The sequence below is a fragment of the Rhinolophus ferrumequinum genome, chromosome 2 (genome assembly GCF_004115265.2).
Source record: "Rhinolophus ferrumequinum isolate MPI-CBG mRhiFer1 chromosome 2, mRhiFer1_v1.p, whole genome shotgun sequence".
NCBI classification, from domain to species: Eukaryota; Metazoa; Chordata; class Mammalia; order Chiroptera; family Rhinolophidae; genus Rhinolophus; species Rhinolophus ferrumequinum.
This window is the reverse complement of record NC_046285.1, coordinates 58,446,854-58,467,893: the sequence shown is the minus strand read 5'-3', so window position 1 is coordinate 58,467,893 and position 21,040 is coordinate 58,446,854. Positions and strand designations below refer to the sequence as shown.

General features: G+C 42.4%; 1 protein-coding gene across 5 annotated transcripts in view; it reads right to left on the bottom strand.

Moving 5' to 3' along the window:
* Nucleotides 1–21,040, bottom strand: part of MASP1 (MBL associated serine protease 1) — a 65,238-nt gene that overhangs the window by 40,216 nt on the left and 3,982 nt on the right. For 3 of the 5 annotated variants that reach the window (XM_033123531.1, XM_033123537.1, XM_033123562.1), the window contains exon 2: nt 19,054–19,285. The exons of 1 other annotated variant lie outside the window; for it this stretch is intronic. In XM_033123531.1, coding sequence (XP_032979422.1) covers nt 19,054–19,285 — 232 coding nt within the window. Of the gene's footprint in view, nt 1–11,236; nt 11,321–19,053; nt 19,286–21,040 lie in introns of those variants that run through there. One more of the 5 variants, XM_033123552.1, reaches the window with a different exon arrangement.

Sequence of the window (21,040 nt, the reverse complement as noted above, 5' to 3'; positions counted from 1 at the left end):
CATAAGTGGGAGTTTTAAAGAAAAATAATTTGCCCTGGCAACAAAACACAAGGACAATTAATCACTAACTTTGGGAATTGAAGTGTAAACAGAAGATGAGATCATGGCTTTGCTATTTATTCCTCTTCTCTGCAGACACTAGCCTAACTCGCACCAACCTTATTACTGTGGAATATGCCTATCTGCAAGCAGCTGAAATGTCACTTCCTTGATCATCACAGCTGGTTTGTTATTTTGGTTATCTGAGTTTTCCAGATAGTTGAAGTTTTATTTACCTATACTTTTTAAAAATAATAATAAAACAAAAAACTTTTTTTTTTTGGTATAATGCTTTTTAAAGTGTATTATACAAATTCCTGATTTTTTTAGGTGAAACATATTAACCTTTTCTTGGGGATCCAGGGACACTGTAATGAACGTCAAACATCTTGCAGATATTAAGTTGTGTAATGTTGCATGTCCTGCACTGAACGTCCCCAAACTATGCCTTTGTAAGTCTCATGTCTTCTTTGTGTAGTGTTTTATTTCCTGTATTTTTTATGAATATATTGGCTGAAATACATTGTAAAATAGAATCCAGTTAAGCTGCTCTTCTTAGAACTTAATAAAAATAAGACTAAATAGATTTAGTGTGAGGACCTCGGAAAAAGCTTCTTCTATGAGTAAATGCATGAGCTGAAGTGTCTATCTTGGTGGCCTCTGCTTTGAAATAATGGAAGGTGTATGCACTTGGCAGTTAGAGGTCCTAAGCCCTATTCCTGACTCTACCATAACCTGTAATATGGCCTCCTTCTCTCTAACTCTCAGTTATCCACCTGATAAAACAAGGATTTGAACTAGCTGAGCTCTATGTTCTCTTCCAATTCTGACAAACTAGAATTCTAACAAGTCATCATATCCATACTATCAGAATCATACATACATACTAGAAGATAGTGAGCAGGAGTTTCAATACATAGATTTCTTCCTGCTGAAGAACCTGATGAACTTGAACTTATTTGTATTCTATAACCACATAATACAAAATCACTTACTAATGAATAGTCATCTCTTGAGCATTAACACTTCCAGATAGAGCAGCCTCCTCCAAAACACCCAAGGTCTTTTGGTCCTATAATGCCTGTAGCATGGACACTTTCAAGTGAAACTAACCAGAGATAATTTGGATTAGGGAGAGACCTAATGAAGTTCTGTGATAAATAAACTCCCTCTTTGTATCTTCAAGGTTTAGGGACCTTTTCATGATGACAGATAAACAGTCATCACCTGTTTATTTTAGAGAAGAGCCACATTATTTTAGAGAACAGGTAAGCCTGCCCCAGCTGAGACACATGGGACAATCTGAGCCATACACATCTTTAGAAGCAGGAAAGCAAAGTGCCTGAGGCCCGGGAATTCAGCCTGTAGCTCAGAATGGCATCCTGGAATATCAGAGTTGGGAGGGAAGGACTTTTAAGAGCTATTTCAATCTCCTTTCTTCTAGAGGAAACTGAGGGTGAGAGAGAGAAAGTGACTTGCTCAAGAGTAGAGATAACCACAAGCATTTCGTGATATCAATGTTGCTTTTGGAACTGTTTTGACCCTGAAGAAAGGAACCCACCAACCCAGAGCACCCATGACAAAAGACACAGATACTTTGACAAACAACTTTCCTGGCTCAAGGGCCTCCTGAAACCTTATCTTGGGTGCATGGACTGTCTCCCAGAGAGGATGTGGCTCAGTGACAGCTCCAGCCATAACCTAAACAGAGAGGGTCACTGGCCCTGATTAATATTTGCTGCTCCTGCTATGAATTGTAAAATTCTATAAAAATCATATAGCTCCCTGAGAACAGGTGGCATATTGAGCCCTGGCTTCTGTTTGGACGGTCCCATTTCTAGGGTCATCATGTTAACATTATGAAGGGGAATACCTTATCACATGAAGACACAAAATTCATAATAACAGACAACCATCTGGCTGGGGATCACAGACTCTTCATTTTTCTAATTCTCACTACGGACAACCATGTCCTTTCCGGCTCTTATAGGGTACCAACACATGGATACATGTCCTCAATTTGTTTTCTTTCATCTTAATTCAGCAATTATTTATACACCAAGTTCTGTCTGGATTATAATATAGAGAATGCCAAAAATTACTTATTTGTTGCATGAGCATAATATGCAAGTCCCCTGCCTCTGGGAAGGTAAATTTTTAATAGGAGAATAAGGTTAAGTACTCAAATGTGTATGTGTTAGGACATTGTCAGGATGCAGTGACTGCAATGAAAGATAGAAATGCCCAGGGGCTTAAAAAAAGGGGGGCGGGGAATTGCTTCCAGCTGAGGGGAATTAGAAAACATTTAGGAAGAAGAAAATGTTCTTTGAGCTGGGAGCTAAAAGGTGAGTAGGATTTAGGATGGTAGAAATAGTAGATGGTGGGTTGGGGGTATTAGGGAGAGCATCCAGGCAGAGGGAATCCATGGCCTGCGAGGTTCAGAGTCTCAACCACCCCTCCCTTTCCACCACCACCTGATGAAGAAAAAGCGTTCTACTGAGGATAGAAATCTGGAAAGAGAGCTACGGAGGAGAAGCCAGGGTTTTCTATGAATGGTCTACCTCACTAAAAGAGCACAAAACTCCTAGGCAAAACTAAGGCAAAGCAGCAGAAAAGTTGGCCAAATTACTGTGGGAAGGCAGCTACAGCTGCTCTCCACATGTCCATAAAATTATCTCATCAGAGTTTAACAAATGCACTGACCTCTACCGATCAGCTCCTCAGAGCAATGGATAGAAAAGGTAGCTAAGAGTGATTATTCTCATTTTATAGATGAGAAACTTGAAACCCAGATGACTTAAATGAATCAGGCAAGGTCACTGCTTAGCGCCAGGTCCATCATTTCAGCATCCTGATTCTATAGCCAATAACACTCATGCTCCTTTAAGGCGTGAGACAAACCAACAAAGGCTGTCCTACAGACCCAATGGCTCAAGGTTTTGCTTGTCTATGTTCCCGAGCTGCACCCTGGAGGCCCTCTGATACAATCTCTGGGCCCTTGAAGAACTTTTCAGAGCTAATTTAGGCAGACATTAGAGAGTGTGCTGGATTGTCCTGTTGTCAGTTCATCTGAAAACTACATTCCCAAGAATTTCCCTCCCCGTATAGTGCCAGGGTAGAGTTGGCCAAAAGAGGAAGTTGAGTGAGTTTAGAAGGCAACAATCCTTTACTCTCTGAAGGTTGTTTTGTGATCAGATACAGAGATGGACAGATGTAGATGTGCCCACGATGTTCTAACTTGTCCTCACACTCTCCAGTCTGCATCCAGATCTTCTTTCCAACGACTGACTCTGATGACCAACAGTGGCCCAGACTTACCACCAGATGCTTGCAGGTGGGACAGTAGCTGCTCAGAGTCAACAGCTTCCCATTGACTCCTCCCCAGGGGCTCTCCCAGTGGCACTTTGACTCCTTACATGGCCCTGACTTCTTGGATTCCCCTGCAGATGCCATCATTTCCACCCATGCCAGGGTTTCAGGAGAACTGATTAGTGACCTTTCTGTGGTTCTCTAATCCCTGTCTATGCGAAGCTGGGACCTTCACTTTCCCAGCTCCTCCTATAATTACATGAGTTCTAATGCCCATAAATAGCCATTATCTCACAGTACTCATAGAGGCTCTGCTTTCCTGACTGTACTCTGACAGATACAGTTATTGATATTAGAAGTAGATGCTGCAGGAATAAAAAGTCTAGAACATATGGCTCCATTTTGGGGGCCGGCCAACAAGTGCAGGCTAGAAAAGCGGTGAGGAAACTGCTATAGGAGGCTTGAAAAAAGGTAGCCTGAGTCATGTAGTGGTGAAACAATTGGCAAAATTTGCTTGTGGCAACTTAGAAGGTAGAAAAATGTACGGTAATAAGCTTATGGATCTGGCTAAGGAGATCTCTAGGCAGAATGTTGAAAGTGTCAGTATGTGCTTCTAGCTGTATGTGGCAAGGTACTTCAGGAAGGAGTAAGTCTTCAGAAAGTAGAGGAAACACAGAGGGCCCAGGGCTAGCTGTGTTGGAAAATAAGACTACTTCTCATCCATAGTCTCTCCACTAAGAAGATATTTTAAAAGCAAAAATGGCTTTAGGATAAAAATCATGTTAAAGATCTGGCTGTAAGACCCTTCGTTGAGATGTACTTAAATGCCTAGGGCTCCCTATCAGCTAGACAATAGGGCACTGAAGAATCTGAAATGCATTGTCCCATAGCACCCTAACATGCCCTCCAAAGTAGAGAGAGGACTATTTTGAAGAGAACGGTGGGTGCTGTTTTTGGCTAGTGGAGTGGACTATATTCTGATATAAGAGACACATGAAAAAAACTTTAAGGGAGATGTACCAACGAATTTGGACTAGAAATGACTAAGGCAATTCAAAACGAAAAGAGGCCTCTAGGACTCAAGTTTCAGTGTACAGGAAGTAAGTGGAAAGGTCTACTCAGCTGCAAACATGTGGCATCTCTTAAGGAAAAGAAGAATGTCTCAGAGGGTGAGGCTGAGAATCCAGAGGGCAGAGACAAGAGACACAGAGAGCAATGGACGAGGGAACCACTCTCAGGGACAGGAACGGGTCTCTCATTGAAGACAATTCCTGGTCTCTGGAGGAGGCAACAGGTGCCTGGCTGGATTTCAGACGACTACGGTGCAGCAACTGTGATACGCCTCCCATTTCTCCCATTTTTCAGTAGGAATTCTATTGTGGTTATCTTGTCCTTGAACTACCAAGACAAAAAGATAATGGGTCTATGGAAGGCAGATGACTTTTCTTTTGGGTTTAGAGATCTCTGAATCAAGAGAAACTGCACTCACAGATTTACACCCTTGGTGTGTCATCTGCCTCTGGATCTGATTTAAATCATGAGGTCCTGGACTTCAAGCTTGACATACTAATGGGATGAGACTTTTGAGGGATGGGGCAAAAGTGCATTTTACACATGGGAGGGACATGAATTATTTTGGCCAGAGGGTAGACTGTGACATATTGTTTGCAAAAATACCTACAAACAGGGGTGGCCGAATGGCTCAGTTGGTTAGAGTGTGAGAGCTCTGAACAGCAGGGTTGCCGGTTCGATTCCCACATGAGCCAGTGAGCTGTGCCCTCCACGTTAGATTGAAGGACAATGACTTGGAGCTGATGGGCCCTGAAGAAACACACTGTTCCCCAATATTCCCCAATAAAAAATTAAAAACAAAACAAACCTACAAACAATCCCTTTCATTTCTGCACACAGACAGTTTTGCAAAGTGACTTCATAGACTGGCCTTGTGAATTGCTTTGACAAAGAAACGTGTGATGTGCTAGAAATGGTGCGATACTTCCAAGGGGCCTTATATCTCTTTCTGGCCGCAGGTGGCCTTGTAGCTCTTTCCCCTGTGGAATACTGCCCTGAAGCTACCATATACAGATGCCCTGTCAGGCCTACTGGAGATAAAAGGCCACATAGGGCAGACATAAGTCAGCCTAGCTGAATTCCCTAGATGGACCAGCTGACAGCCACCATCAACCAGCAGATTGGTGAATGAGGCCATCTTGGATCTTTTAGCTTCAGTTAATATTCTAAATGACCATAGCCACGTGAATGACCCCAGACAAATTCATCAAAAGGATCACCCTGCCGAGCCCATCCCAAACTGCTGACCATGGAATCATGAGCAAATAAAATGGATTTTGTTTTAGCTACTAAGTTTTGGAGTGATTTGTTACATAGCAATAGGTAACTGATATGGAGAATAAGGAAACAATATGGGACAAAGAGTAAGACTGACATTTGTGAACTGAAATTTGGAGAATTACAATCTCATGGATTTTGGGGGCCTTGAAAGTTACTTAGTCTAACCTCTTATCTTTCCACCACATCCTTATCAAAACTCATGCCAACTTTCTATGATCAGTTGCAGAGATGAGAAACTCACTTCCTTTCAAGATAGATCAGGCCATTTTGGATGATCCTTTAGAAAGTTCTTCCTTGGCCCCATATCTGGGAATATAACTTGGGGAAAATATTCCAAGTACGGAATGAACTTCTATGAACAATGATGCTACATACAATAATACAAAACTGGAAACAATGCAAATATCTGATCCTAGGGGAACGGTTAAAGTGGCGTTAACTTTGTTAAGCAGCCATTAATTATCACATTAATAGAGAATTTGTAACGATCTGGAAACATATTAGTAGGTCATATTAAGTGAAAAAGCAGGAAAAATTGTATATACAGTATAATTACAACTATGCTATAAGTATACATTGAAAATAAAAAGTGGAATAAATTAGAGCAAATTGTTAACAATGGCTGGTGGAACTACAGTTAATCTTTTTCTCTGTTCTTGTATTTAAAAAGGATTTTTTTAAAAAACTTGGGCCCAGAGCTACTTTTGTCTTCTACTCAATGACATAAAATCATTCAGTTCAGGTCAACAAGCAAAAGGAAGGCACAGGAGGGGCAGCTAAACCAGCCTGGAAGCTCAGTCCCTCCATCTCTCATGGTCACCCGAGTCCTCCCTTTCTCATGGCCATGGATTGGGGACTCCTCATCACTCTCACCTCCTGTCATTTTTTCTAGCCCTTGAGTCCCAACAGAGCTGAAAAAGAGATTAAAATCTTTTCTTTAATTCCACGCAAACCATACAGTGAAAAATACAATACTGATAAAATAATCAAGAAACTCAGAATAACTAAAATACACAGATGGTAGTACATGGCAGGGAGGGTCTCATGTCAGGGGACAGGTTTTGCAATTGTCAAGTTTAAGAGGGACTCAGTGGATGAAGTGTAAGTGAATGGATGAGAGGATAGAGAAGAGTTCCTTTGTGTGGAGTTAATGAAGACTTTGGGGGAAGAAGGAGAAGAGAGAGAGAGAGAGAGAGAGAGAGAGAGAGAGAGAGAGAAAGAGAGAGAGAGAGATTGAACATATAAGAATATTTGTGATAACAACATGTGGTTTCTCAAGAGAGTGAGCTGAATTGTGAATTGCTTTTGATCTTTTAAGCTTTCTGTTATTTTGGATGTAACTCCTTACTGAGACTGGATCATGTGGACCTCATCTTTACATAAGACCTCATCTTTATGTAAGTTGCTCACGAGTGTTCACCAACTATTAGATGCTGGGAGAATTAATTAAACTCTCTGTATTGTAGGTTAAATTGTATTCCCTGAAAAGATATGTTCAAGTCCTAACCCTTGGACTTGACTTGACCTTATATGAAAATAGGTCTTTGCCATGTAATTAAGTTGAGATGACTGGTGTCTGTATAAGAAGAGGGAAATGTGAACAGAGAGACACACACAGAGGAAAGTGTGAAAACAGAGGCAGAGATTAGAGATATGCTACCACACCCAGGAAATGCCAAGGGGTGACAACAACCACCAGAAAGCTAGAGGGGGCAAGAAAGAATTGATTCTTCCCTGGAGCCTTCAAAGGAAACATGGCCCTGCCAACACCTTGATTTCAGATGTCTAATCTCCAGAACTGTGAAAGAATAAAATTCTGTTGTTATAAGCCACCTGGTTTATGGCAATTTATTATGGCAGCCTTAGGAAACTAATACGCTCTATATATAGTTTTTCTCAAATGTAAAATAGTGAGAATAATAGTATTTATATCACACAACATGAGTTATTATATGTAAAACATTTAGAAAGTTGCCTGTAATATAGTCAGTACTCAGTAAATCAGTGAGAAGAACAAGACCACTGAGATTCGGCCAACTGAGACGACATCTTTCTGCACTCCCAGCTAAGTGGGGCATGGGTAATTTCATGTGTCTGAAGAAGAATTAAGAGACTGGAACTGTCCCTGGGTATCATTTCTTTATCCATGTCCCACTCCATTCCTAACGTCACTGAAGGCGTCAGCACAGACTTCCCTTTCTATGAGATCCCCAGGTCCCCAGCTGATGGAGCAGGACGGAGACCTAGAGATCCTGCTCAGCCTAGCCCCTTATTTGTCAGGTGGTATCTTAGGTCCCTTTGGCTCTCTGCACTTTGTATACCTCCAAACAATCCTGGGAGGTGCGTGACACGGAAAGGTTTGTACCCTTATTTTATGAGAGAGGACCAGAGTAATGTAAAGGATCTCTAAAAGCTTCTATCCACAAGACAATAGTATTAGGTGCAAGAATCTCTTCATGTTCCTGAGTTTCAAAGGATTTCTTTAGATGTATAAATTTAGGCCAATGATTCAGGGACAGCCCCAGGCCCAGGACTCCTGACTCCCAAGTGAGTGCTCTGTGCTCCTGAGGTTACTCTCACCACAAGTTTGTCACCTCTAGGGACTGCGCCAGAGGTTAACAGTTAACAGCCCGATTGTGCTACTTTATGCAGTTGTCAAAACTGCAGTTAAAGATCATGAGAAGGAGCAAATTAAAGGTAGTGGATGCCAGACAAGAACCTGGGACTAGGGGAAAAAAAAAAGGAGACGTGTGTGTGTGTGTGTGTGTGTGTGTGTGTGTGTGTGTGTTGCATTTCAGAAGCTCTTGAAAGCCACGTAAGTAAAAATAGCACAGCTGGTGGGTCTAAGACTCGACTTGGCCTCATTTGAGAGGGGCTGGAGGTTGATGCCTCCATCCAGGCCCATCGTTTGGCCATAAAAGCAAAAACAATAAGAGCAATGACTATAACAATAGTAGTAATAGTCTCCTGCTCTGTGTGAAACTTTCCAGTTGGGAGAGGAGAGTATTTTCACCTTTGTTTTATTTGCTTCTGATGGCAGTCTTGTAATGAACGTACTTCAGGCAGACATTGTGATTCTGGGGCCAGAGAGGGGACATAACTCCCCAAGGGCACACATCCTACGAGTAGCAGACCTGAGACAAAAATCCAAATATCCTGTCTTCCAGCCCTGATTCAATAATTGGAATCAGAGAACCATAGAAGGTCAGAGATAGAAAAAATATTACAGGCTATCAAGTCTAGTCTCTCCTTTCTTGAGAGGGAAACTGAGGATCAGAGAAGTGAAATAACTGGTTCAAGCTTACATGCCCAGATAACGACAGAGCCCAGATCAGGGCCCAGGTACACTGATAGTACAGTGTTCTTACAGGTTTGTTAATCACAGTAAAAACCTCCTAACGGAGCTGCGGGAGCCCCTAAGAGTGTATTGTGTATATGCATGTGCTAGAGACCATGAACGCTGTGGGGGCCTGAGACGCAGCTCCCTTGCAGGATTTTAGAGTCTGAGAATCTCACTGCTACAGCAAGGATTGCTATTTATAAGGAGGGCTCTGGACAGAAAGGAGGATGGTCTCCAGGCAGCATGAGCATGGGGAGAAGAAAGAGCTGGCTGGGGAGGGGTCGTTGGGAGCCTGGGAAGCAGGCATCCCGCAGGTGGGAAACTGGCAGTGCCCACCGTCTCAGCAGGAGCAGGGGTGGGGGTGGGGAAGACTCTGGGAATCCTGGCTGGAAAGGAGGGCCAGGAAAGATTTATAGTTTTGTTGGCCAGTGAATGGCTCAGACTCCCCACCCCACCCGTCAGAGACTTCAGAGCCAGATCCATTCACTTGCAAATCCCCTCCGGCACTGGGAGGCTGAGCTCTAAACAGTTCAGGAAAGTTGCTGGAGGACAGAAGAAAACAAAGCCTTTTTCTGTTCTGCTGCACTTGCAGCCTGGCTTAAGGTATGTCACAGTCAAGACTGGAGTGAAAGCAGTGATTAAGCAAGTGCTGAGGGAAGAGAAGGGACCCGCGTCACTTTCACTCCGCAGTTTCCAGGAATGTGTGAGCTGCTGTGTTCCTTTGCCACTGCCTAGGACCCCACCCCCGCCCAAATGTATCGCCTCAAATCTTCCCATGGAAATGCTTCCAGAAAACTGGAATTGGAACCCAACAACCTGAGTTCTGGTCACCAGTCTGCCACTCATATGTCATGTGTCACTTTAACCTCCCCGGGCAGTGGTACGCGGGAGTTGGATTGTACCAGCTTATAGGAGCCGATTGTCAACTCTACAGGGACTTTTGTCACCCTGTTGCTAAACATAGCCATCATAAAAAATTGTTTCATAAACTTACAATTAAGTAATATATATTAAAAACAAATTGTATAAAAACTCATCACTTCCTGTTTTATCATTTTCCTATTATCTATGCTCTCAAGGCCGTTAATGTCTAGTATACCTGTGTGGTGAATGTTGTGCTACCGTACATCTATGCTCCCCACCCGCCTAGCCCATCTCCCAGTCCAGATCCAGTTGTTAATCATTTATAAACACACCACTGGGTTCAAGCTGGGTTTTCGCAAACATACAAGGTGGGCGTGAAGAGTCAAGAGGTGAAATGAAACATGGGTGTGAAAGCAGCTTGTAGAATCTGTCCTTGCCAGTAAGTCTCTCCTTCCCTGCTCCCCACCAAACCTCTCTCTTCATTTCCCATCCCTGTCCTTCCTGCTCCAGCCACGTGACCACACTGCTGTTCTTCAAACACACCAGGCGTTTCCCATCGTAGGGCCTTTTCTCTCTGGTTGGAATGCTTTTCCCCCGAAAAGCCACACGATTAACTGTCTCAACTTCTTCAAATCTTTGCTCAGATGCCACCTTCTCAATGAGGACCGCGCTGAGCAACGTATTCCAATCATAACCTCCACCTCGACTCACACAGCCCTCTTTACCCTGATTTCTTTGCCTATCACCTTACTCACTATATAATTTACTTATGGATCATGTTTAATAGTTCTCATCTATTTCCCCCAGTGCAATGCAAGTATCCACCTGGCAGGGATTCTGTTTTAATTACTGCTATACTCCAAGCTCTGCTAAACACCTTGTTTCCCCGAAAATAAGACCTAGCCGGACAACCAGCTCTAATGCGTCTTTTGGAGCAAAATTAATATAAGACCCGGTATTATATTATATTATATTATATTATATTATATTATATTATATTATATTATATTATATTATATGAGACCCGGTCTTATATTGTAGTAAAATAATACTGGGTCTTATATTAATTTTTGCTCCAAAAGACATATTAGAGCTGATTGTCTGGCTGGGTCTTATTTTCGGGGAAACATGGCAGTAGGCATTCGATGAATACATTTGTTGAATAAATGAACAACTCTTGTTCCCTTGCTTTTTCCTTTCTGAGGAAATCAAAGTAAACTCAAGCTCTGCTTTTTACTAAGGTGTGTTTGAGAGCAGCCTGTGTACACACAAGCATACAGATTTTCACACCAGGTACACCCACATCCCAGAGAACTCCCACCTCACACTTACCTACACTTGAGCACATTCTCTGCCCCAGCACTTTGACCTTCCTTCTGTTTTCCATCACCTCATAGCCTGTGCTGTTTGCACTTCCTGAAAAAAATAAGCCTTTTTTTCACACTTTTCTGAAGCTCATTTTCACTTCTTGATTCTTCTGAATCAGCCAGATTGGTGTTTGGGACACAGTATTTCTGGAGTGAAAGAATCCCACCAGGGAATAAAATTAAAATTCATGAAAAACATTTATCTATGTCCCATTTCTCTTTTCTTTCGGGGGTCAAGGCCGCCTGTCCACTCCCACAGAATTAGCAGAGCTGCTGTAGGGCTGGGGTCACTGACAGCCACAGCCTGAAGGTCGAGGGCATGCTCTGAGTAAACACAGAGCTCTGCAAAGAAATTAGGGGCCGAGGGTCAGAGGAGTCAGTTTGGAGCAGGGCATGGGAGGGACTTCTCTCTCAATGATACAGCAGGATGTGGACCGACCTGTGAGGCCTGGGGAAGGGACAGTGGACTGGGAGCTGCAGACCATCAGGACTAGAAGGGCTTGCAGAGGTCAGCTAGTGAATTTGCTCAGCGGGCAGATGGGGAAACTGAGGACCAGAGCAGAGAGGTGACTTTCCCAATGTTTCAGTGGACATCAGTGGCTGATTTTTAGACCAGAGTCCTTTCCTTTATGCTCACTCTCAAGAGACATGGCCTGTTTCTGTTCTACCCCAGGACTGGGAAAAAACACAGACATGAGTCCTGAACTTATGGGACTGACAGTCTACTGGAATGACCTTGAGTTCGTCATTAGAACTTGTGTACCACAAAGAGATAAATCGAGTATTTCCCATCCTTCATAGCTCAGACTCCATTTCCAATTATTTATTATTATTATTATTATTTTGTAAAATGCATTCCTCTCAAAATCAGGATAAAAGAGCGAGTTCAATCTAGATAACACAGGGACCCTCAAGGTCCTTCCATTTTACTTAATTTTACTAAATTACCCCAACAGGCAATGTTGCCTTAGGAATAATGCATAGCCAGGAAGTATACCAAGGTTCCTTCCAGGATAAAACTTGTTCTAAGAAGGGCCAAATGGAGAGACAAAATCATGACTGGGAAGTAAGGACACCGGGGATTGAGACCTGACTTTCTGTGGAAACTTGGACAAATCCACTTAAGTTCTTTGTGCTCAGTTTCCTTTTCTGTAAATTAGGCATAATAATCCCTGCTCTTCCTGGTCCACAAGAATGAAATGAGGCAATAGATTAGAAACTGCCATAAATTTGTGTTACTACAAGGTAAACACACAAGAGGAAATAAACAACTTCCTGCATTTGATCAGCCCTTTCAAAATACTTTTTCATAAATTGCTTGAAAAAACTGAGGGCCAGGAACAAGGTCTTCGATGGCCAGCTAGTGGTAGAGTCAGAGCACTCATGGAGCATCACTGACACCAGGAGACACGTTATTACTCACACTGTTGCCAGCAGTACCACTAGAATGGTATTTATTGAGCTAATTACATACATGTTAGATATATATCCTTAGAGCTTTTCTCCCATCTGGCATTCACAATTAGTCATTAGGCAGGCATTATTATTATCCACGTTTTGCAAGATGAGGTAGAGGCAGGACCTGATCTGACTGGCTCTAAAGCCTGATCTCTGAGCCATGGAGCATGATTGCCTTTTGTGACAGTGCTTCCACTCATAGCCATTGTCTCCTTTAAGCCCTCCTACAACCTGCGAGGAAGGTACTGTAGCATTGTGAACTTTTTTGGTTTGTACTGATGACAAAGTCGATGCTTAGGACGATTGAGAAGCATAGAGGATTGCATTGTTGCATTCCTATTTGCCCCGTAAGATTTATATCAGACATTAACTGTTCCCAAAGCCTTTTCTGAACACCCAGAAATGACTACTCCCCAACTTACATACTGCCTCATACCCCTCATGTTATTTGCCCAGTTTTAATTTAGTAATTATATACTTGTCCCCTAACATACTACAAAACTGTGAGTTCCCTGAGGGTAGGTACTAGCTAACTCATCTTCGTGGGCCTTGTCTTTGGTGCAGTGTGCAGCTTGGGCTTTCAATTGGATTCTTGGATTTCATTCCATAGATGTTGGAGAGACATGGAAAGATTTTGAATGGCACAATCAAAGCAATGTCTTAAGAAGACCTCTCTGGACACATGTAGAAGGTGGACTGGAAGGGGAGAGACTGAAAGCTGGTAGACATTTAGGAGGCTATTGCAATAGACTAGGTGAGAGGAATTAGAATTGGAACCAAGGGGCTAGCAGGGGAAAGAATGAAAGAAACGTCAAATACATCAAGGATATTGGGTTAACAGGAGAACAGTGGCATTACATTATATGAGCATTCAACAGATGCCAACTGAGCCATACACACTCAATGAGAAAAAGACAGAGAGAGAATAAACACTGAACGCAGGTTTTTATTATCTCCCTTTCCAATGAACAGATGACATGGAGTAAACTAGAAAATAGGATGAGTGAATCTACTACCTCCTTGGGGGGTCTGGTTTCTAAGTCCCTCTGTTAGTAGCTATAGCTCTTGGGTTCCTTTCTAAGTCCCAGTGGACCACTTGGACTTGACCAAAGCAATTGACCACAGTTGCTCAACAAAAGCAACTGTAATTTGTTGCATTTCTGAGGAAAAAAAGGCTCTTCTACACATATTAAAAGACAGTGCACTATAATATTTAAGAGATTAGGTTTCACTATAGACAACACTTGCCTTTCACTATACTTACATTGCAATACATCACTTAAAAACCTAAGCATCCACAAAATGGGACTCCACGGTCATTTAATTTGTTAAAAAAGAATAAAAGATTGAGAGTCTTGAGATACAAATTTTGGTCCCAGTGTGAACTTGGCCCATGAATTGCCATTCCTTGGGTTTCAGTCATGATAATGTGGAGTTGAATCATGACTTTTGAAGCCTTAGCTGCATAGAATATTAGGGCTAGATGGCCGTAGAGACCCTCTGGTTCAAGTCCCTGTATTTGAGAAAGGAGGAAACAGAGTCCCCTCTAGAAGTAGTCACTTGTCCAAGGTTACCTAGTTAGCAGAGAATGGCCACAGGGATCCAGGCGACCAACTCCTTGGCCAGTATCCATGCTCTGACCCTCACCTACAACATTAACCAGCTGCGGTTTGTGTGTTCTATCTGTGCACTGCAGGAATCCACACATTGTAGCCACATTCCAAGGAGGCAGATGCTGCCGTGCAGATGTGCATGAGCCTTGAAGACCAAGCACTGCAGGAAGTCAGGCCAGAGAGAAGAATTTTCATAAAAGGAGAGCATCCGGACCACAGCCTTGGAGTCCTGCTTTTCTTCAAACTACTCATGTGCAGTGTCAGCAGTTTGGTCATCATTACCCTGATGAGCCAGGGTGGGAAGGGTGGACTGTGGGTTTGGGCTGGGCCAGAAGGGTTCTGGTGAGCTGGAGGGCCCTTTAAACCCACTTCTAAGCCTGCCAGGAGAATTCAGTCACAGAGTGAAAAAGCCTCAAAACAGGGGACATTATCCCATCAAATGGAAATCAGTGATATTTATATTTGCTTAGAAAAGGATAGCAGTGGCATGATATGTTTACCAGTTTTCTTTAAATGACATGTCACTAAGCCATCCGCAGCAGACAGTAGGCTTTTATCGGAGTGCGTATGGCCATGGAACTTTGAGAAGTGGCCGTTGTAACATATTATTACTGGTTTCTGCCATTATCCTAATTAGGATAATGAGGGTTTGGTGGGGTCATCTGGAAAGTTCTGGCAAGGAAGATTAGGATTAAAATTCCGGAATTTAAAGGACTTTAGGGATCATCTCATCTCACCCCCTCATTGGAACAGATTGAAAAAAACCCAGAATTTTGGAGAGAGATGTCGACTTATGGGGGGACCGGGGAGGCCTGGCATTCTCATGCTTTATTCGGATGGAAAGGGAAGTGCTTCCTTCTAATTTGTAGCCAAGGAAGACACATTCTGGGGGTAAATGTGGGGGGCAATTAGAAAAAGTGAGGGGGTTTCAAATATGTGGAAGGCTTCTGGGTTTAGGAGTTCAGAGGCCAGGATACGAGTCTCGTCCCTGACTTCTGAGCTTCAGTCTCCTCTTCTGTCCAACGGGAACTTAAGCAACAGTTAAGCTATAATTCTGGAAAGGTGTGACTTTCAGCGTGACTAAGGAGGATGAGTGACCAGAGTGAGTTGCAGAACCACCTTCAGCCTGAGCAGCCCCACGTCTGTTTTTTATAATTGAGCCTACTAGAAGATTTGTTAGAAGAAAATGTTCACTGGGAAGAAAAATTTGGAAAACAATAATAACAATTACAACAATGTGGGACTAGATAAGTCTCCAGAGGGCCCCTGCAGCTCAATATTTTGTGAATTCTTGACTCTAGGAGAGGAACTCTGCAGGGCATGTGTGGCCAACGGCACAGGGCCTGTCCCCCTGTGGGCTCCAGTTGTCACTAGACCACGTTGCAGCATCCTGCAAAGGGAGGCCTGCTCAGGCCTCATTGCTGCTGGAAACTCTGCAGGGAAGCTAAGCCAATGCTGGGATGGCATTCTGGAAGGGAGTCAGCTGGGCAAACCCAAGCAGAGAAATACATCTTGCCCTTCCTGCCTAATATGTTAATCCCTTCTTCCAAAGCTTTTGGGAAAAAATGTGTCTGAATCAGAGATACAAGGACCGTAAGGTACTTCATGTAGCAGATATCTCAGTCTCTGCATTGCCTGAAGTGACGGCTTCCTTGCTATGCCCAAAGGTCACAAGTCTAATTTTGGAGCAGAGAGAATGGTGCAAAAGTAATTTGCAGTTTAAAAGGTTAAAAATAATTGCGAAAACTGCAATTACTTTTGCACCAACCTAATATAAGATTTTTCTGAACTCCAGATCATTTGGGAGTTAATTGCAGATTTGGGACTAGAATAGGCATTTCCTGAATCCCAGGCAAGAACCCAAGACCACACTGCCCTTCCAGAGGGTCTCGTTCCATCTCCTTGGGCTTCCAGGAAGGTGTCTCGTTAGCCTGGACAGAAAACATTAATCAATTTCCCAAATATTCTCCAGACAGAAAGGCCAAGTTTCGGGTAGAAATGTATTCCAGTATCCTTAATTCAGTGTCAGAAGATGTCTTCAGATTCTACTGTTGCCCTTGAAAAGCACCTTGTCATTTTTTCCCACTAGGAAATGCAGCTGATGTCAGCTCCTTGATCTGCCTTGCCAGGAGACTAAATTTGAAGTGGGAGGGGGTTTGGGCAAAGGAATGAGTTAAATCCTCTATTGTGTGTTTATCATCTTGATGAAGGAGTCCTAACAAGGTCAAACTTGGCATCTGTCTGAATAAGAAGAAAACTTGTAAGAAAGAATTGTTCAGTGCGTATGAACTGAGAGTCAATTCTTGGGGAGGTAGGGAGGAAATAATGAAAAGAAGTCACTGTTTGAGCTAAAGAAAAAAATATCTGTAATTTCTATGGTTGTGAGGCCTCAGTTGCTAACAAAAGCAAGTGCTTTCACTGACAAAATTTCTAGGTGGTTGACATGTTTGGAAGTAGAGGGGAAAAAACAAACAGTTAGAAAGTTCACATCTAGCCTTGTCTAAATCTATGGAATTTTCTGTCATATTAAACCAATGTTTGGTCATTTTCCTTCTGATTACGTCTACTCTCCAACCTAAATATTCAAGAGTGTCATGGTTTTATGACAAGCATTAGTTGGGGAAATGGGCCGAGGGATTCTGCTAACCTAGTGCTCCTTAACCATAATCCATCTTCTCCTGGAGTTTGGCTCTGGCAGAAGCTAAATTATACCCTGGAAGACATAACTGACCTGGTTGTCAGAAATTTCAATTTAGGATGATGAATACTTAGGGTCTCAGTGAATAGCCCCTGCCCGATCCTTGCGACTCTGAGAAGTTGGCTCCATTTTTAATGAATTTATAAAGACTATATGTCAGTCTAGATTACCAACCTACGTCATCTCTTAGAGCAACCAGTTCCACCCCTTCTGATTCTATTAGTCTTTTATTGTCATTACTCTTTTCCATCTTGTGCAATGGCTATTTTACTAAGCTTATCTCTCTTTGTAAGGGGCAACATCTTTTGTATCCTTAAATTCTCAGAGTCCCTAGCACAAAACATTCAAAAAAGTGCAACATCCCATAGAGCAGTGGTTCTCAAATGGAGAGATTTGGTCCCTTTGGGCATATTGGCAACTTCTGGAGTCATTTTTCATTGTAACAACTAGAGGGGAAATGCTATTGGCATCTAGTGAGAAGAAGCCAGTGATGCTGCTAAAAATCCTATAATTCTCAAAACAGCTTTCCTCAGAAGAGAATTATCTGGCTCAAAATGTCAATAGTGCTGACATTAAGAAATTCTGCCATGGAGCACCAATTTTGGAAAAATTTTAGTTACAAAAGTCTTGTTACAAATGAGATATTTGATGAAGACCCAACATAAATAGTAAGCAACACCCAACAATGGAAATGCAGGGTAGGGGTTCACAGTCCCACTTCCCAGGCCTCCTCCCCTCTAGTGGCCTTTTAAGCCCCTGCAGAATCCTGGGGCTCAGGGGAGCACAGCTAGTGTAGCCAAAAAAGGATGGAATCGAAATCACAAGACATGGGTTTGGAACATTGATTCACCACTTACTAGTAGCTACTATAAAACCTTGGATGAATTGCTTTACCTTCTTGGGTTTGTTTCTTAGCCTGTAAAGTGCGATAGTAGTACCTGTCTCATAGGATTGTTTTAAAGGTTGAATGAGATTACAAGTGTAAAATCATCTTGTAAATGCACTGCTTTGCTGTTGATCAAACATCTTGGTTAATACAAGATTAACTCTTATTGAGTTACTGGCTGTGCAAAAAATGAGACTACAATAATACCAAACATATACAAAGTCTAACCTAGAGTGGTTTGATGAGAACATCTTCCAGGAAGCCAGAGAAAGGTTAGAAAGTAGGTTCTCATCTTTTTGAACCAGATTCAACCTTGATAAACTCTATCGCTTCAGAAGTACTCCAAACGTATTTTCTTACTTAAATTTAAAATAAAAGAAAGGGAAAAAAAGGTACTCCAACTTTTCTCAGCCCTACTTTTAAAGAAGAGCTTCCCATCTGTGGCATTGTTGTGAGTTCTCTATAAATTCCAGGGAATATTGTGTTGATGTCATCATTTCCTGCTCTTCCTCCATGTGTTTTTTACATGTACCTCTAATAGTGATTCCCATCCTTGTCTACATCCTTTGCTGATAAAATCCAGACTCCTTAGCATCACATTCACAGCCCTTCAGAATCTCTCCCCAATCCAACCCTTCAACCTCATCTCCTACTGTCTACTACCTCACAACCTACACTTCCCAAACACTTGATCACTACTTAGGGAATGGGGCAATGCTGTCTAATGCCTCAGCTTTGGATATAATTATGGATGCATTTCAGTCTGATTAATGCTGACTTTGGGGTCGCTGCCCTTTTCTGCTTTTTTGAATTAAAGGTGACCTTGGAGCAGAGGTTAGCAGAAACATTAAATATTGAGAACAGAAAGACACAGAGGAGGTTGCATTGGCTGAGTTACACTTTGCCAGCCTCAGTTTCCCTCATGGTCTTTTCTAGGCTTACACACTCAGCCTGCACCTAGCATACCACCCACAGCTTCATTCATCATGTTGTAACCAGTGTATATCCCTCATGGACTGCCGCTCTGGGAGGGTAAGCACAGCGTCTAATTCATCTAGGCTTCTCTAACACTCAGCAGATGCTCCAGTAGAGATCCTGGCCCAGTTAGGGAACATCAGAGGTCTCACCTTCACGTAGTCATATTCACAAAGGTAGGAGGATTCCAGGTTGAAGTGCATGAAGTAAAGCTTGATCCGAAATCCCTCTGGGACAGTGATATTCCAAGTCACTTTTGAATCACTCGGGTAGGAGTCTGGATAGCCAGGTGACTGGATCTGACCATACATATTGTTAAGCTCCACAGTGTGGGCCAAAGCCTTCAACAAGGAGAAGCATAGAGCATGATAGAGAAGGAGCCACCTGAAAGACACACATGGATCTTCTTAACATTCACAGACATAAGTCCTCACTATTGAACTAAATCAGCAGCTAGGAGACCAAGTTCTCAGCATATCTCTGCCACTGACCTGCTGTCATTACTTTTCCCCTCTGGGGGCAGGAAGACACTAAGCTGCCCGTAGATAATACAAGAAGATAGTAACTCAGTGATTTCTAAGGTTTTTCCAGTTGTGCTCTTTTGAGGATTTGATAATAGTATTACATTTTCTCAGAAAGTACCACATTTGGGAATCTGACACACATTTTTCTGTTGAAAATGTAAATTTCATAATTAAGCAAAATTTGATATCATTTCTTTAGCTCAGCTTCATTTAAGAATCATAAAATCTTGTTTCAGTTTTCTAAAAAGTAAGTAATAGTAACTTGGTAATAGTGGGATGAGATTTATACTCAATGATGGGATCTGCAGTATCTTATACAAATTTAACAAAATCAATCAAGGTATGCAAAGCTTTAAATTAAGACAGAATGAGAGAAACCATTTTTTTTTTCCCTCTTGGTAAGTGTGCTTATAAAAGGATCAAAAGCCTACAACTTATTTCCAGCCGTAGGAATCAGAGATAGTGGACTGTTAAAAGAGTTGTATAAGCGACAAGGAAAACTCAATAAAACTTACAGAACATGCCCAAAGTAGCTGATGCAATAAAGAGGCAGAGTGTCTAAAGCTGGTCAAAACCCTCATGGTCAATATACACCACAGTGACGCCCACTGCAAAACCCAAGGACCTTGAACTCAAACATCCCAAACCTGGCTTATCAACGTCTTCCATAAGCCCTATTTGTTCTGCTTCCTATGTTTTAGAAATCCATCTGCTTTTCTCCAGTCAGTTAATTGAAATGTTCTTATGTAACCTACTGCTATTGCATACTAAGTGATCTCCCTGCCCCCACTTTATATCATTCAGCAATCTTTCACCAAAGTTGAGTTTCTAAAACACAGATGTGACCATGCTGTTCCTCTGTGCCTATGGGGTAAAACATCTGGTCCTGGGATAGCTGACGAGCCCTTTTTGATCCAGTGCAGATCTGCCCATCCAGCTTCATCCCAGTGTCAGCCATGCTCTGACGTGTCTTTCTGGGAGCCTGTCATTCCCACCCATGCCTTGGCCCCGTTGCTCCAGTGCATCTGCCCTGTTCATTCCTCACCTGCTTGTCTGATTTCTCCTCCACCATTCAGCTCAAAGCTTCCCAGGCTACGGAGTACCCTTCACTCCACAGCTCCCTGTGGTGCATGCTTCCATTACAGCATCTTTCACACTGCACTACTTTAGAGGCATAACCCTGAAGTTAGACGTATTTGGGTTCCGAATCCCAATTCTTCTATTTACTGGCTGTGAAACCTTGGGTAATTAGTCTCTCTGAGCTTCAGCTTCCTCATATGGAAAATGGGGATTATAATCTCTAATTATAATGACTCACATGAGCATTCAAGATGATGTACGTGTATACAAAGCGTCTCGTATAAAGCCTGGTATGTAATAGATTATGAATGAATGAATGAATAAAAGAAAGTGGGGCCAGAGTCATATAGCCCAGAAAGTCAACACTGGGAAGTTATATCAACATCTTCAGATTAACCGTTACATGCTCATCAGGCAGCTGTTTCTCCCCACCCTTTCTCTCCAGCATATAGATGCATACCTGTGTATGTACGCATACACATGAATTTTTGAGTGTATAAACACAAGATAAGTATATACATATATTATCTAGCTG